This window comes from Ochlerotatus camptorhynchus, unplaced genomic scaffold (assembly GCF_037179485.1).
Source record: "Ochlerotatus camptorhynchus isolate MF236.1 unplaced genomic scaffold, CSIRO-AGI_Acam_v1.1 ptg000644l, whole genome shotgun sequence".
NCBI classification, from domain to species: domain Eukaryota; kingdom Metazoa; phylum Arthropoda; class Insecta; order Diptera; family Culicidae; genus Ochlerotatus; species Ochlerotatus camptorhynchus.
The window spans coordinates 73,890-92,262 of NW_027041123.1; the positions used below are offsets into that span (position 1 = coordinate 73,890).

Here is an 18,373-nt window from a genome sequence, read left to right on the forward strand (position 1 = left end):
ACACCCTGTATAAGAGATTTCGCGTATTGAGAAAATAATATAGTAATCGAGTACAACAAACTCAGGGGAATACAATACCTCCAAAAGTTTAAAAAGCTATTAATTGTCACATACCTCTACTTTTACTTATTTCCTAATCTATTCCTCTCCTTGTTAATCTGCTTAATGCTATTGGTTTGCCTGCGTTTTCTTTTTAAAGTTCAAGACTAAATAAGAAGATTTATTCTACAACTTTAAAGGTTAGTTGCCTCCCTAAGCGGACCCCCCGCATCCTAATTCTTTTGTTAATCTACTTAATGTCATTAGGCTTTCTGAAGTTTCTTATTTAAGTTCATTTGATGATTATGATATCTCATTAGTCTAATTTAATAAATTATTGAAATCTCTAATTCACCTAATCAATCATAACCCATGCTTTTTTAAGTACCTGCACTTGTGCTTGTAATCTAAAACTAAACGTGTTTCAATTACTTTTGATTTTGACCTATACCTATTTATTATAACTTAGTTCGACCCAGGTGACACCTTCAAGTGACGAAAATGCTTCATTTTGAATTAAGTTTCCTAGCTGATTTTAAATTATTTAGAGTATATGATCCAACTACGCTCACACGTTTCCACTATGTCGTCCCACAAAATTACGTATGGATATATCACAATAGAAGCACGCCACAGTGGAAATCCCGAGCCATAGTTCAAACATTTATCCCAAATAAAAATGAAGCACAAATAAGATTAGTTACAATACCATGTACCAAAATGATGTTTAACATTGTTTCCTGAATAATACTTCAACGAAAACAACAATGAAAGCTTGTCACGCAAATAAAAGGAGCACTGTTGGGCGTTTTCTGAAATATTTCAATAGTATAATTCCCTTGCAAACCCAAATAAATCTATTTGCGTAAAAAATAAAATAAGAGTGATTTGCGGCAAAACCCGCCAGTATCACACCCAACATCACTGCCTTACGTATGCGTACTACGACGCGGCTCTCAATTAAAGGAGTAACTATCACTGCTAGACTAGATCTTTGATTCTCTCTTGCAGTGGTTTATCAGAGAGGGGAAGCCTAGTAATTCCCATTGCCTGTCCATGACGTCATTCTATCGCGGCATGAACCAGTAAGGCCGACCATAAACCTACCGTCTCCAACACTCCACTAGCATGAAATTAAGCCCGCCCACCAACAGCAAGGTGCAAAAACAAGCCAAGGGGAGGGAATACAAAACCACTGCGCATCTTCATACAATAAACCTCGTGGACAGCAACATCTCTCAGTGTGGCAACGGTTACGATGACATAATAATGATAATGACGCCGCCAGAGAGCGACTTTTGCTTATCCTCGAGGCCCACTATCAGTGCTGACATAGAAATAATTGAATTTTGTTACAAACAATTTGAACATGGAGACGAGACGTCTCTGCTTTATGCTACATAATTCTACAACCCGTTGATTAAGTAATTATTCGACACACATGCTAAGCTATGTTTACTTGCGGATTTGAAGTCTTCTTTGGGCAGGATATAGAGCATTGAGATATGTAATGTAGAGTTAACTGTAGCTTCCTATTTTTCTTTCTTTTTAGGAATCGTCGAGGACTGGGATGATCCTAGGCTGTTTACATTGACTGCATTACGCCGTCGTGGTTTCCCATCGGAAGCTATCAACAACTTCTGTGCACAAATGGGCGTTACTGCTGCTCAGAGCTCCGTTGATCCTTCAGCTTTAGAGGCAAGCGTTCGTGATATGCTCAATGTTACTGCTCCACGGGCTCTGGTCGTACTAGAGCCGCTTAAGGTCACGATTTCTAACTTCCCACACAAAGAACCGTTGAAAATGTCCGTTCTTAACTTTCCCAACAATCCAGAGAAGGGATCCCATAACATTTGGTTTGACAGAGTGTTATATATTGAACGGTCGGATTTTGAGGAATATCCGTTGAAGGGATACCGCCGTTTAACGCCAACGCAATCGGTGGGCTTACGGTACGCAGGGTTTGTTATAAAAGTGGAAGAAGTGATCAAAAACCAAAATGGGACTTTAAAGGAATTGATCTGTGTTTGTGACAGCAGTGAGGCAACCGAGAAACCACAAGCCTTTATACAATGGGTATCACAACCTACCGAGATTGAAGTACGCTTGTACGAAAAACTATTCAAACACAAAAACCCTGAAGACGTCAATGAGGTACCGGGAGGATTTTTGAATGATTGCAATCTGGACTCAATGAAAATCATTGCCGCTTACGCAGATGCATCTATTAAAAATGTTACGCCATACGACAAATATCAATTTGAAAGAATCGGTTACTTTTCAGTGGATCCAGATACACGTGAAGGGCTTGTTGTGTTTAATAGAACAGTAACATTGAAGGAAGATGCCGGAAAAAAATTTAAAAAAAACTTTATTTCTTGTAGTGACCTTTAATAATAAATTAATTGTCTTTCGTACATAAACAACACAACATTTGTATTATGCTTTTATAATCTGTTAAAGAAGTCCGCAAGGTAGTATGCTGTATTCACCGAAGTCAAAGTCAGATCGTCACTTTTTTTCTGTCAATGCAATAAGCGATAGTAGCGTCATGAATTCCATATGTTATGAGAATAGTTGTCATTTTTTATTAAGAAAATCATCGCTATAAACTGGCTTTACGTAATACATACACTACCCGCCATAAATTTGGACTCGAATAGAAAAGTATTGCAACACTCATTTGAATATTGCATTACCCCCCTCCAAATGTAACATTCATTACCTAAAAAAAGCAGGAAAACGTGCTGAATACGCTTGGGGAAGATAGAATTTTCGTCTTTGCAAGTTGAACAATCACAAGAAAAAAATCAATTAGGAATATTTACTTTTTTAAATCGGAATCACTTCAGAAATGTTTGGAAACACTTCGGAAAGTATTGAATCACTTCAAGTAATTCTAAAAGAACTAAATCACTTCAGAAATGATAGAAATCACTCCTAGAATAACTGAATTATTCCCAATTTGTTCGGAATCACTTTGGAAGGAACTGAACTACTTTAAAATCATGTGGTAATGAAATTGGGTTGTTAACGGAATGCTTAAATAAAACAGAAAAAAAGGTTATCTTCCATTTAATTCCACTTAATACATTTTGGTATCCATGACAAATACGTATTTCGACTACAATGTGCAGTCTTCATCAGTGTCATTCCCACTTAAGAACTTATCAAAATCTAACCCCCTTAAGTACTCATCTCCTAGGTAAAAAAGTCGAGATCACAGGTATAAAAATGAAACTACAATGTGTTGAATCGTGACCTACCTAACTAATAAAAACCAAAAATTTAAGTAAACTAAAGGAGAAAAATCTATACAACTCTCTAATAAGGAAAATCCCAAAGGCTTGGTAGCCATCATAGAGATTAAACGTCAAAAAGGTCTATGGGCAAAAACAGCGCAGGATGCACGCTATTTCCAAACAACCCAAATTTGAGTAGGATATCCACCAAAATTGAGTAAACAAAGTTGGGACTGACAAGATGGCGAATGAACAACATCGACCTAAATCCGAATGTTAATTTGTTATCTTGTCAGTTACAATCTAGTTTGCTCTATATTGTTTTACCCTACTTCTAATGGAAATGAGTAGATCTTACTGAAAATTGGATTGTAAATAGAAATAGAAATAACGTGCGCAGACAGGTGGAAAATCTCGCTGGACATGGCCAACAAGATCAACCCAAATTTGATTTTACTTTACTCATAAATCGCAAAAAGTGGAGGAATTCAGAAAAATTTACTTCATGTTTTTCCAGTTTTTTCGCGCTTTATCAAGGAAAAAATGCCAGAATATGATAACACTAACGATTGGATTTTTTCGGTCTATTGGTACTAACTACTAGACTGTAAAATTTTCGTAAATTGTCCTCATTTTCCAGCAGATTATTGAGGCTTTTATTTAGGTTGATCTCATCGGTCGTGCACAAATTTGAAGGGACAACATCTGACTGGTCTTATAGAGCTTCTCGACGTCTAATTGGCGCACACTACTGTACCATTTAAATCCAACAAGTGCGAGCAAGAGGGAAACAGATTAGCGGGAAAATACACCGTCGATTCATACATGTGTGATAGATAGAGAAAGACGATTAAGCATCGAAAAGGTCTATTAGAATACTCAGGGTAGGATGGTTCAAAACGCACCCCTGGGGTAAAATGGCCCTGCGCTGTTTTTCATAGCTTTCCGATTGTCAATTCGTGAATTTAACAATCAGCATTGCTAGTTCAGTGCTGTAACTAACATTCTGGCACATGATATTTCCAGAATTAGTAATGGATAAACAACGAAAAACTGCACGGGGCTATTTTACCCCAGGGGTGCATTATGGGCTACTCTCCCCTACATTCCACGATTGCGCAAGATTTCTTCTTCTGATGCTAACGCCCAAACTAAACATAAAGCCTTCTCCTGACTTAAAAAAGAGGGGTTAACCGACATGCACCATATTCGCTGCTGAGATGAAATTGGGAATCGATTGGGTTCTATAGATTGAGAATGTTTTATACAGGTGAGGTAGCTTGTGAGTGTGACTATCGGGCGCAGATGGAAAGACGTGTGAAAATCGATTCTAATACCTATGTTACGCTAGTAACAAAGGTAATAAGGAATCCAGTTTACAGATTTTTCGGTAATGTGATCTTAACATTTTTACCTCGATTGGAACAACTTTTTTCAGTTTAGTGGAGACTATGTTCATACTTTTACTATTACGGAGATGAAAAACTACCCAAAATTTAGTACTTTTCCCTCAATTCCTGGGTTCAGCCCAATAACCCAAAATTTGAGTAAATCGCATATAGTAGTTTCCATTTAACACCACCAAAAACAAATTACCTACTCTTAAGTATATGCTACCCAAAATTAACATTGGAGGCGAACCAGCCTCAGGCTGAAAGCCTCCTAAATAAAGATAAATCAATCAACCAAAAATTAAGGTTAATTCACGTACATTTGAGAATATGCAATTTACTCAAAAGTAATCACCTTCCGATCAAAATAGTTTTCGATGTTACTTAAGTCACCCGATTTTTATGGATATGCCGTTTGCCTTAAGTAACAGCACTGAGAAACCCGTGAAAAGTGTACGTTCGTCGTTTCGCTTTCTCATTATTAAAGTGAATAACTCGAACTGTTTGTTGCTAAGATGATTTCGGTGGTCCTAAAATGATGAATGGGCTGCACGTAAGGAGACGTAATTGATAATTCTCCCGAATATCCTGGTAAATACACTTTGACTTAAGTAACAATGGGGGCCACCAAACGACGTATAACCATAGAGGTAACTCTAAGACCACTGGGTCCCGAAGAAAATCATTATTATTTTTGGCTCACTCAGTACCAGAACAACGGTCCCAAGCAGTCCCAAGCTTTTCACTCAGCCCTGCATGTTCTGCATGAATCCACACACCCCTGATGTTATCTGTCAAACTTTCATAGCGAATCAAAACAAACATAGTGTAGTAATAGAATTTCAACTAGAATAGGGTACGTTAATCGTTTGCTTGGGACCAATAGGCTACTAAAGTGGTGAGCCAATTTAAAATCGTTAGTTTCGTATTGATTGTTGGTATAACCATGTATAACCAACAATCAATACGAAACTAACGAAATTGGCTCACTACTTAACTAGCCTATTGGTCCCAAGCAAACGATTAACGTACCCTATTCTAGTCGAAATTCTAGTACTACACAATGTTTGTTTTGATTCGCTATGAAAGTTTCACAGATAAAATTAGGGGTTAGTAGATTTTCCTATGTTTCGAGGGGTGAATCGATTAGCTTGGGACCGAAGATAGTACCAGAGCTGAGCCAAAAAGTTGAGCAGTTTTCTTCGGGACCTACTAGTCTTAGAGTTACCTCTATGGTATAACAACTTTTGGCTCAAAAACCAGTATTTTTTAGCATGAAAGCTAGCGATTTGCATTTGTATGATTAAAACCCTGCTAAATATGTTAAACAATTGCTATCACTATGTGTTTAATTGGAAATAGGAATAACTTTTCGGTCATCAAAACAAAACTTTATTTTTCTCGGATGGGTACGAATTTTACTTACGACATAATGAAAATTTACTCTTGAATAACTTATTACCAGTTCGCGATATATTCCACATACAATTGACCGATAACACAAAACCACTAATGGACTATATGCGCATCTTCATACTAGAAATACTCTAAGAGGAAGAGGTGACAATTGGCTTCTTCCTCTTTTATTTCTATCTCTATCTCTATCTCTATCTTACGCACATGAAATCGGCCAATCAGGAGCTGGTTCACGTTTGACAGAAAAGTGGTTCATTTTCGCCCCCGTATTGTCACCCCTAATAAACGGGTACCATATACCGACGATATCTTAGATGGTGAGACCATACCACATAAATTTGGGATGATAACCCGAATTGGTGGTTAGGCGCATCTTATGGTTATTGTTTATGCGGGACCTCTTCTCTTAGGAAATACTCAGAGGGAGAGATAGGCGGAGAAAACAAAATACAATTCGGCAGCAGGGATTTGTTCCTAAATTATCTTGCAACCCTTGCTAGAAGCTAGTATTTTAAATGACTTTTATTTTTGATTCGATGTACGTGCAAAATAATAATTGATTGCATCGCAATATTTTGCACATTTCTTGTTGCCATTCATTAACCAACAAAGATTAATTAATCAATAGAGTTAGAATATTGTTTTTGGTTGAATTTGAGAAGCACACAAAACATAAAGGTGATTGAATTTCTGTTCGATTGCAATACTCTCAAATTTATTCTAGTGGAAATAAGAAATCCTCGGAAAAACTCTAATTGGAATGTTCGATTGGTTCAGATTTTCACAGTTCATTTGGCTCAAAACATTCTCTCCGCCCATCTCTCCCTCTGAGTATTTCTAGTGATAATGACGCCGCCAGAGAGCGACTTTTGATTACCCTCGAGGCCCAAGGAAGGCAACCTATCAGTGCTGACATAGAAATAAGTGAATTTTATTACAAACAATTTGAACATGGAGACGAGACACAAACACAAAAACCCTGAAGACGTCAATGAGGTACCGGGAGAATTTTTGAATGACTGCAATCTGGACTCAATGAAAATCATTGCCGCTTACGCAGATGCATCTATTAAAAATGTTACGCCATCCGACAAACATCAATTTGAAAGAATCGGTTACTTTTCAGTCGATCCAGATACACGTGAAGGGTTTTTTTGTGTTTAACCGTTATGTGATCGACAAAAAAAACACCTTAAACAGCTCGACAAGGGTACCCGGGTACCCACAAATTGAAATACTTGCTACTGTGGCCTATTGGGACCGATTCTGAATCTTTTGGCACCAATGGATTCAGAAACTTATCTTCTTTCTGGACATTGCCAACAATGTCCATCCAGAATAGTCTGGTTCCCGGAAATCCGGATTTTCTGTATAATGTTCCAGAACTAAGCATTTTCTTGGCACTTTCGCTAGAATTTTGAAGGAATCGATATCAAAGTATCAGAAATTCTTTCAAAAACAATTTCAGCTTTCTTGAGGACCAGTTAAAGGTTTCTCCCCGGAATGGCCATTCCAGCACAGGTTCCCGTAGGGCCTCTAGTGGCCATAGAAGTGTTTTTGAAGAAACCCCTGCAATATGGATATCAAAATTCATGAATTTACAGCAGGAGACTGTTTATCATAATTTTGAGGTCATCCGATGGATTGTCCCCGGGACAGCCATTCCGGCACAGGTTCCCGTAGGGCCTCTAGTGGCCATAGAAGTGTTTTTGAAGAAACCCCTGCAATATGGGTATCCAAATACATGAATTTACAGCAGGAGACTATTTATCATAATTTTGTGGTCATCCGCTGGATTGTCCTCGGAACGGCCATTCCGGCATAGGTTCCCGTAGAGCCTCTTGTGACAATAGAAGTGTTTGGGAAGAACACCCTGCAATATGGGTATCAAAATTCATGAATTTAAAGCAGGAGACTGTTTATCATAATTTTGTGATCATCCGATGGATTGTCCCCAGAACGGCCATTCCGGAGCAGGTTCATGTAGGGCTTCTAGTGGCCATAGAAGTGTTTGGGAAGAAACCACTGCAATATGGGTATCAAAATTCAAGAATTTACAGCAGGAGACTGTTTATCATAATTTTGTGGTCATCCGATGGATTGTCCTCGGGACGGCCGTTCCGGCGCAGGTTCTCGTAGGCCCTCTAGTGGCCATAGAAGTGTTTGGGAAGAAACCCCTGCAATATGGGTATCAAAATTCATGAATTTACAGCAGGAGACTGTTTATCATAATTTTGTGGTCATCCGAAGGATTGTCCTCGGGACGGCCATTCTGGAGCAGGTTCCCGTAGGGCCTCTAGTGGCCATAGAAGTGTTTGGGAAGAAACCCCTGCAATATGGGTATCAAAATTCATGAATTTACAGCAGGAGACTGTTTATCATAATTTTGTGGTCATCCGAAGGATTGTCCCCGGGACGGCCATTCTGGAGCAGGTTCCCGTAGGGCCTCTAGTGGCCATAGAAGTGTTTGGGAAGAAACCCCTGCAATATGGGTATCAAAATTCATGAATTTACAGCAGGAGACTGTTTATCATAATTTTGTGGTCATCCGATGGATTGTCCCCGGGACGGCCATTCTGGAGCAGGTTCCCGTAGGGCCTCTAGTGGCCATAGAAGTTGTTTGGAAGGATGTTCCTACAATATGGGTATCAAAATTCATGAATTTTCAGCAGTAGACTATTCATCATATTTTCGTGGTTATCTGACAGATTGTCCCCGGAATGGGCTTGGATAGAATGCTCTTTATTTTTTGAAATTTAAAAAAAGAAACTTTTCTCATTATTTGCTTCCAATGGATTTGGTGTATTTCCTGGGGTTCAATCTCTCTAGGGGTATAAACGTTGTGGATTAATGTTGTATGGAGTTTTTGCAGTCTCTGCTGTGCTAGAAATAAACTGACATTTCTCTGGACTTTTAATCCTCATAAAAAATTGTTAAAAAATGACAAGCACATAAAAAGCAAACGAAAAAAAAAATTAGCAGTTATCGCAAATTTCTTGGCAGTGCTGATTGTACATAGGTCTTGAGCATGACTTCACATCTTTCTGGTCTTTCTACACTTGATGTCTTCACTTTTGCAGATATGACAGATGCCAACTTGAGGCTCCCGTCCGGACGGATCTCGTTCAACTAGAGTAGAACAACCTGCAAACTTCGATAAAAATCATATAAATTAAAGTGCTCTGAGACTGACATATATGAGCGTCAATTTTGACATAGAATTCAGTCGACTTTTCGTCGAGTAACGAACTTTTCAGTCTGGAAGCACTCAATTTTACATGAAATATTTGTTTACGTCTTAAAGGATTATGTCAAAGCTGCACACCAAAAAATTCTGAATTTTACTGGCGATGTAAACATCCATGCATGCAAATATTCATACATGTAAACTTCCTTTTCGTTTACTTGCAAGAAATGTTGCAAACAAAAGTGGACAGTTGTATACAATATATGGGATATTGCATTACATGTCTCATAAATTTACACTATCTATAATCTAAAATTGTATGATATATGACGCTCCATTAATGTGCATCATAGTAACGGAAATTTACACTAAATGTTTTAGCTGTGTGGATTCCGTCACGCGGGCTAAAGGTGAAAAATAAAACAAATTTGAAGGGTAACACAAGAAAAGGGCCTACAAACCTTCACATGCCATTGAGATTTATGACGCTTATTGCACTTGTGTGCGTACGCGTATACGTATACACCAATTTTAGAGCGCTTTGTGAGAAAGTATTATTGAAAATCCGTGGAAAATAATAGCAAACTGCTGTCAGACTCATTTTAGCAGGAGGAATCCATACATGTTGAGGTTAGTTATAGGAAAACATTGAGCAACTTCACACGGTGATTGTGTCTGTTAGTGTGCGTACTTTAAACGTCACTAATATCTATAGGAAGCTTCCCCTGATATTCAGATGACGAAATAATGCCATGGAGCAAAGTTTCCTTCTGTAAATTCATTAATTATGATACCCATATTATAGGGGCTTCTTCCCAAACACTTTGATCGCGCATGGGAGAGATCCCTACGATGTGTTTATTTGTTTATCTTTCAATTGTTGATCCCGATCGAGACGGATAGTAATGAAAAGCACCGATTGCTTCGCTACTAATTTATTGTTGTTTTGTTTTGTATATTTTAATGGTACCGTGGGTAGGGTAGTTGTACATATAGATGACATTGCATAAACACACTTCTATAGTCACTAGAGGCCCAACGAGAACCTACTCAGGAATGGCCGTTCTGAGGACAATTCATCGGATGATCACAAAATTATGATAAATAGTCTTCTATTATAAATTCATGAATTTTGATACCCATATTGCAGGGGTCTCTTCCCAAACACTTCTATGGCCACTAAAGGTCCTACAAGAACCTACTCCGGAATGGCCGTCCCGGGGACAATCCATCGGATGACCACAAAATTATGATAAACAGTCTCCTGCTGTGAATTCTTGAATGTTGATACCCATATTGCAGGGGTTTCTTCCCAAACACTTCTATGGCCACTAGAGGCCCTACGGGAACCTACTCCAGAATGGCCGTCCCGGGGACAATCCATCGGATGACCACAAAATTATGATAAACAGTCTCCTGCTGTGAATTCTTGAATGTTGATACCCATATTGCAGGGGTTTCTTCCCAAACACTTCTATGGCCACTAGAGGCCCTAAGGGAACCTACTCCAGAATGGCCGTCCCGGGGACAATCCATCGGATGATCACAAAATTATGATAAACAGTCTCCTGCTGTAAATTCATGAATTTTGATACCCACATTGCAGGGGTTTCTTCCCAAACACTTTTATGGCGACTAGAGGCCCTACGGGAACCTACGTCAGTATGGCCGTTCTGGGGAAAATCTATCGGATGATCACAAAATTATGATAAACAGTCTCCTGCTGTAAATTCATGAATTTTGATATCCATATTGCAGTGGTTTCTTCCCAAACACTTCTATGGCCACCAGAGGCCCTACGGGAACCTACATCAATATGGCCGTCCTGGGGAAAATCCATCGGATGATCACAAAATTATGATAAACAGTCTCCTGCTGTAAATTCATGAATTTTGATACCCATATTGCAGGGGTTTCTTCCCAAACACTTCTATGGCCACTAGAGGCCCTACGGGAACCTACTCCGGAATGGCTGTCCCGGGGACAATCCATCGGATGACCACAAAATTATGATAAACAGTCTCCTGCTGTAAATTCATGAATTTTGATATCCATATTGCAGTGGTTTCTTCCTAAACACTTCTATGGCCACTAGAGGCCCTACGAGAACCTGCTCCGGAATGGCCGTCCCGGGGACAATCCATCGGATGATCACAAAATTATGATAAACAGTCTCCTGCTTTAAATTCATGAATTTTGATACCCATATTGCAGGGGTTTCTTCCCAAACACTTCTATGGCCACTAGAGGCCCTACGGGAACCTACATCAATATGGCCGTCCTGGGGAAAATCCATCGGATGATCACAAAATTATGATAAACAGTCTCTTGCTGTAAATTCATGAATTTTGATACCCATATTGCAGGGGTTTCTTCCCAAACACTTCTATGGCCACTAGAGGCCCTACGGGAACCTACTCCGGAATGGCCGTCCCGAGGACAATCCATCGGATGACCACAAAATTATGATAAACAGTCTCCTGCTGTAAATTCATGAATTTTGATATCCATATTGCAGTGGTTTCTTCCTAAACACTTCTATGGCCACTAGAGGCCCTACGAGAACCTGCTCCGGAATGGCCGTCCCGGGGACAATCCATCGGATGATCACAAAATTATGATAAACAGTCTCCTGCTTTAAATTCATGAATTTTGATACCCATATTGCAGGGGTTTCTTCCCAAACACTTCTATGGCCACTAGAGGCCCTACGGGAACCTGCTCCAGAATAGCCGTCCCGGGGACAATCCATCGGATGACCACAAAATTATGATAAACAGTCTCCTGCTGTAAATTCATGAATTTTGATATCCATATTGCAGTGGTTTCTTCCTAAACACTTCTATGGCCACTAGAGGCCCTACGAGAATCTGCTCCGGAATGGCCGTCCCGGGGACAATCCATCGGATGATCACAAAATTATGATAAACAGTCTCCTGCTTTAAATTCATGAATTTTGATACCCATATTGCAGGGGTTTCTTCCCAAACACTTCTATGGCCACTAGAGGCCCTACGGGAACCTACTCCGGAATGGCCGTCCCGGGGACAATCCATCGGATGACCACAAAATTATGATAAACAGTCTCCTGCTGTAAATTCATGAATTTTGATATCCATATTGCAGTGGTTTCTTCCTAAACACTTCTATGGCCACTAGAGGCCCTACGAGAACCTGCTCCGGAATGGCCGTCCCGGGGACAATCCATCGGATGATCACAAAATTATGATAAACAGTCTCCTGCTGTAAATTCATGAATTTTGATATCCATATTGCAGTGGTTTCTTCCCAAACACTTCTATGGCCACTAGAGGCCCTACGGGAACCTACTCCGGAATGGCCGTCCCGGGGACAATCCATCGGATGATCACAAAATTATGATAAACAGTCTCCTGCTGTAAATTCATGAATTTTGATATCCATATTGCAGTGGTTTCTTCCTAAACACTTCTATGGCCACTAGAGGCCCTACAAAAACCTACTCCGGAATGGCCGTCCCGGGGACAATCCATCGGATGATCACAAAATTATGATAAACAGTCTCCTGCTTTAAATTCATGAATTTTGATACCCATATTGCAGGGGTTTCTTCCCAAACACTTCTATGGCCACTAGAGGCCCTACGGGAACCTGCTCCAGAATAGCCGTCCCGGGGACAATCCATCGGATGATCACAAAATTATGATAAACAGTCTCCTGCTGTAAATTCATGAATTTTGATATCCATATTGCAGTGGTTTCTTCCTAAACACTTCTATGGCCACTAGAGGCCCTACGAGAACCTGCTCCGGAATGGCCGTCCTGGGGACAATCCATCGGATGATCACAAAATTATGATAAACAGTCTTCTGCTTTAAATTCATGAATTTTGATACCCATATTGCAGGGGTTTCTTCCCAAACACTTCTATGGCCACTAGAGGCCCTACGGGAACCTGCTCCAGAATGGCCGTCCCGGGGACAATCCATCGGATGACCACAAAATTATGGTAAACAGTCTCCTGCTGTAAATTCATGAATTTTGATACCCATATTGCAGGGGTTTCTTCCCAAACACTTCTATGGCCACTAGTGGCCCTACGGGAACCTGCGCCAGAACGGCCGTTCCGGGGAGAAACCTTAAACTGATCCTCAAGTAAGCTGAAATTGTTTTTGAAGGAAATGCTGATACTTTGATATCGATTCCTTCAAAATTCTAGCGAAAGTGCCAAGAAAATGCTTAGTTCTGGAACATTATACAGAAAATCCGGATTTCCGGGAACCAGACTATTCTGGATGGACATTGTTGGCAATGTCCAGAAAGAAGATAAGTTTCTGAATCCATTGGTGCCAAAAGATTTGGAATCGGTTAAAATTGGCCGCAGTAGCAAGCAGTTCAATTTTGTGGGTACCCGGGTACCCTTGTCGAGCTGTTTAAGGGTAAAAAAATTTACGACCCCCCCTTTCTAAGCCCCTTGCTGCAATTTGAAATCTTTCTTCACGAAAAGTTGTCACTCCATGAGTTCTAAGATGTCACTGAATTCTGGTTTCCTGTTGTGAAAATAACTTCGTAATTTATTAATTTGAAATCTGAAAAGGTACCCGGGTACCCTGTCGATCACATAAGGGTTAAAAGAACAGTAACATTGAAGGAAGATGCCGGAAAAATAAAATAAAAATAAAACAGCTTTATTTCTTGCAGTGACCTTTAATTGTCTTTCGTAAATGAATAACACAACATTTGTATTATGCTTTTATAATCTGTTAAAGAAATCCGCAAGGTAGTATGTTGTATTCACTGAAGTCAACATCAGATCGTCACTTTCTTTTCTGTCAATGAAATAAGCGATAGTAGCGTCATGAATTCCATCTGTAATGATAATAGTTGTCATTTTTTTTATTAAGAAAATCATCGCTATAAACAATCTAAATTCACTAGAGGAGGATTAACTGGCTTTAGGTAATACATACACTACCCGCCATAAGTATGAGAAAACAAAATACAATTCGGCAGCAGGGATTTGTTCCTAAATTATCTTGCAACCCTTGCTAGAAGCTAGTATTTCAAATGACTTTTATTTTTGATTCGATTTACGTGCAAAATAATAATTGATTGCATCGCAATATTTTGCACATTTCTTGTTGCCATTCATTAACCAACGAAGATCAATTAATCAATAGAGTGAGAATATTGTTTTTGGTTCCAAAAAACTAGTTGAATTTGAGAAGCACACAAAACAAGGTGATTGAATTTCTGTTCGATTGCAATACTCTCAAATTTATTCTAGTAAGAATAAGAAATCCTCGTAAAAAATCTAATTGGAATGTTCGATTGACTCAGATTTTGACAGTTCATTTGGCTCAAAACATTCTCTCCGCCCATGTCTCCCTCTGAGTATTTCTAGTTCAGACTACAGAGTTATAACATGGTGGCGCTATCTTGATGGTGGTTTCTGTGTTGCAATTATTTGACAACCGTTATAACATGTTATAACTCTCCAGTCTGTACAGCGTTTATTGTTCGCTTGTTCGATCGACGCTTGAGTATTGTTCAGCGGTTTGGAACCCAAACTACAACAACGGTGCCGAGAGAATTGAATCTGTTCAACGTCGCTTTCTTCGTTTTGCGTTGCGTAGATTTCCTTGGAATGATCCGTTTCGATTACCCAGTTACGAAAGCCGTTGTCAACTTATCGACCTAGAACTTCTCCGGACTAGAAGAGACACAAGCAGAGCCCTAACCGTGGCCGATATCCTGCAAGGAAGGACAGATTGCGAGGCTATCCTAATTCAAATTGACCTGAATGTTCAACCCCGACGGCTTCGTAATAACCTTATGCTAAGACTGCCTCTACGTCGCACAAATTATGGAGCGCACGGTGCGATCTCCCGTGATGCGCTTCGTCGAATGTTTTCTTCTGTTTTTCGCCGGCAGGAGTAACTGACTATAAGATATATGTTTTTTTTAATGTTTTTTTATGTTAAGGTTAACATCATTGGGGCTTCATCCAGCCTGTTGATGTAAAACAACAATAAAACAATAAACCTAATTAGGTACTGCAGCGTGACGTCACGGATGAACTCAGTGTTAATCGGTTGCACCTTTTTGACAGTTCAGTGGTACTGTTTACACGCACTTAGCCGTTTTTTCGAAAAAAAAAAATATTCTAAAATTTTCGAATTTAAACTTGAAAATTGTTGAGGAACAGCGCGTTGAAAGGATGTTGCTCGTGGACATTGCAGAAGTGTGGTTTACATCAGTGTTCATTATGGTGGAGCAATTTGCAACACTAACACGTTGATCACGCCATATTTTTGCATGGGTTGTAGTGACCGCCACATTGAAACAATATTTAAAAAAAAATACAGTTGAGTCGGTAACCTTTTTGAAAAATTACAGATTTCTCGGTAATTTTCGATTTGCATATCGTCCTCAAAATTACAGTTCTCCGGTAAAGTCGACTACAAATCAAGCAATGCACATGCGTTCTTGGATTTTTTTTTATAGCATAGTATTGAATAGAGCTTCCGGTAGTCCGTACAAAAGAAGGCCGGCATTGTGTGGCAGCAGCAATGAACAATTGTGTGAGGCTAGCAAAAAGTGTATAAGAGCATTAAGTTCATCATTGAAAATTTATAGCGTGCTAAAGCTAAAGAAACACGAAAAAAGTGAGTGAGCGAGAGGCAGAGCCGAGAAAACGCCTTTGGAATTCGACGACCTTGAGTGACCGGCGTGATAGCAAGCGGAAAAGAAAACGAGAAAGAGTGACGACTAAGAGCAAGCGGTTCGTAACACCTTTGTGAGTGAGCAGCTCATAACGCCTTCGTGAGTGTAACGCCGGTGGTGAGTACCACTGACACATCGAACGCGAACAACAACGTGGAACAGTAAGAACATAAAGAAGTCAAGTAAGTCATTTTAAGCATCTATCATAATTGAATCATTCTAGGGTGGTTTCATCAATTGTTGGCTTTCATTTGCTACGATGTCCTCTTTAATCGGAAGCGTGGACCATTTTTTACATGGTTCCAGCTTTTCCAAACATATGGAACGCATGAATATTTTATTTTCTTTAAATAATATTTCTGAAGCTAAAAAAAAAATATTCATTACCTTGAGTGGACCAATTATTTTCGATGAAATAAAACTAATTTACCCGGAGACAGATATAAATGAAATTGATTATGTTCAGATGATAGAGGAATTAAAGGAACGACTAGATAAAACGCAGCCAAATATGATGTACAGGCACAAATTCAATGGTCGCATTCAAGGAGTAGATGAGCCAGCAGAAAATTATGTACTAGCATTGAAATTATTAGCAAGTCAATGTGGATTTGGAGCGCATAAGAATGAAGCGATAAAGGATAGAATAGTGTTTGGATTACGAGATCAGGATTTGAAGCATAAGCTTTTAATGAAAGATAACATGACATTGGAAGAAGTAGAGGAAATTGTAGTAAGAATAGAGTTAGCAAAACTTAGAGCAAAAGAAATGAATGAGCAGAACGTGGAATATTGGAGCGTGAAATCGGTGAAATATCGGTTAGGTCAAGGAGGACAACGGGATGGTTGGAACAGGGATAATAGACCGAGATCGCGAGGCTACAGTAGACAATATAGTAGTCGCAGTAGAAGCACGAGTAGGGAACGCGGTCGTGTATCTCCGTATAATAACCGGTTTGATCACAGAACATATTACGAGGGTAGACCAAAAGCAAATTATCAGGAACGTCGTGGATACGGATCAGAGAATCCCCATGGAAATGTTATTTGTAATTATTGTAGAAAACGAGGACATGTAAAACGTAATTGTTTTCAGCTACAGAATCGTAAAACAGTAAACTTTGTAGACGAAGAGCCGATTGACAGCTATGATTTTAAAAAATTACGACTAAGAGATTCAGAAGACGGAAACGAAGATTATCCATGCATGATGATTTCAGCAAGCAGACGTTTTAACGAACCGTGCCTTGTAGATGTGACAGTTGAGGGAGTGCATTTGAACATGGAAATTGATTGTGGGACAGCAGTTTCGGTGATTAGTCTGAGCACTTATACAAAATATTTCAAGCACATTCAAACCACAATTTGCAATAGTCGTTTGGTGGTGGTAAATGGACAACAACTGAATATTTTTGGCAAGGTCTCAGTAAACGTGAAAGTAAATAACATGCAGCAGCAAGTTTCTTTAATAATTCTCGACGGTGCCAGAAGTTTTGTTCCTTTGTTCGGTAGAAACTGGAGGGAAACGTTTGGAAATCCCATAGTCGTTAACATTGTCAGGAAGGAAGTTCAGCAAACGGATCTAGCTGGTAATGTTGAGTCTAATATACGGTTACAATATCCAAAAATATTTGATAGTGATTTTTCAAATCCTATAATAGGATTTGAGGCAAATCTTGTGCTTAAGGATGAAAGACCGGTGTTTCGAAAGGCATACGAGGTACCCTTCAAAATAAGAGAGAAGGTCATTGCTCATTTGGATTCCCTCGAGAAACAAAATATAATAACGCCTATTCAGGTTAGTGAATGGGCTTCCCCGGTGGTCATAGTTCTAAAAAAAGATAACGAAATTAGAATGGTAATAGATTGCCGAGTGTCTATTAACAAACTAATAATTCTTGATACATATCCTCTTCCATTAGCACAAGACATATTTGCTTCATTGTCTGGTTGCAAATGGTTTTGTTGTCTTGACTTGGCGGGGGCGTACACACAACTACAACTCTCGGAAAGATCTAAGAGATTTGTAGTTATAAACACTATAAGGGACTATATTCCTACAATCGCTTACCTCAAGGGGCTACATCCAGCGCTTCAATTTTTCAAAAAATAATGGATCAGATTTTGATTGGATTAAAACATGGAACTAGGGAAGTATGTGAAAAACAATTGCATTTGGGGCTTGATAGGTTAGAAAAATTAAATATAAAGGTAAACTAGCAAGGACATTTGATAACAGAAAGTGGTCTTCTTCCATCACCAGATAAGCTATCGACTATTAAAGAAGCAAAAGTTCCAAAAAATGTGACTGATTTAAATTTAAATTTGAATTTGATTAATTTTTATGGGAAATTTGTTTCTCATTTGTCTGCCAGGTTGGCTTGTTTATATGC

The 18,373-nt window shown here is 39.2% G+C and overlaps 2 protein-coding genes across 3 annotated transcripts in view; both read left to right on the forward strand.

The window, feature by feature from the left end:
- Nucleotides 1-13,944, forward strand: part of GlnRS (Glutaminyl-tRNA synthetase) — a 77,772-nt gene extending 63,828 nt beyond the window's left edge. Inside the window, exons 3-4 of one of the 2 annotated variants that reach the window (XM_065237779.1) lie at nt 1,592-2,354; nt 13,881-13,944. In XM_065237779.1, coding sequence (XP_065093851.1) covers nt 1,592-2,354; nt 13,881-13,929 — 812 coding nt within the window. In that variant the 3' untranslated portion in view covers nt 13,930-13,944. Of the gene's footprint in view, nt 1-1,591; nt 2,453-13,880 lie in introns of those variants that run through there. The other variant, XM_065237778.1, reaches the window with a different exon arrangement.
- Nucleotides 13,945-17,122: 3,178 nt separating this feature from the next.
- On the forward strand, nt 17,123-18,135 carry LOC135714427 (uncharacterized protein K02A2.6-like). Its single transcript, XM_065237780.1, has one exon. The coding sequence runs from the start codon at nt 17,188-17,190 to the stop codon at nt 18,091-18,093; it is 906 nt and encodes a 301-aa protein (XP_065093852.1). The 5' UTR covers nt 17,123-17,187; the 3' UTR covers nt 18,094-18,135.
- Nucleotides 18,136-18,373: the final 238 nt, after the last annotated feature.

Coding starts and splice junctions, on each gene's coding strand:
- LOC135714427 (XM_065237780.1), top strand. CDS start 17,188: ATGATGATTTCAGCAAGCAGACGTTTTAACGAACCGTGCCTTGTAGAT.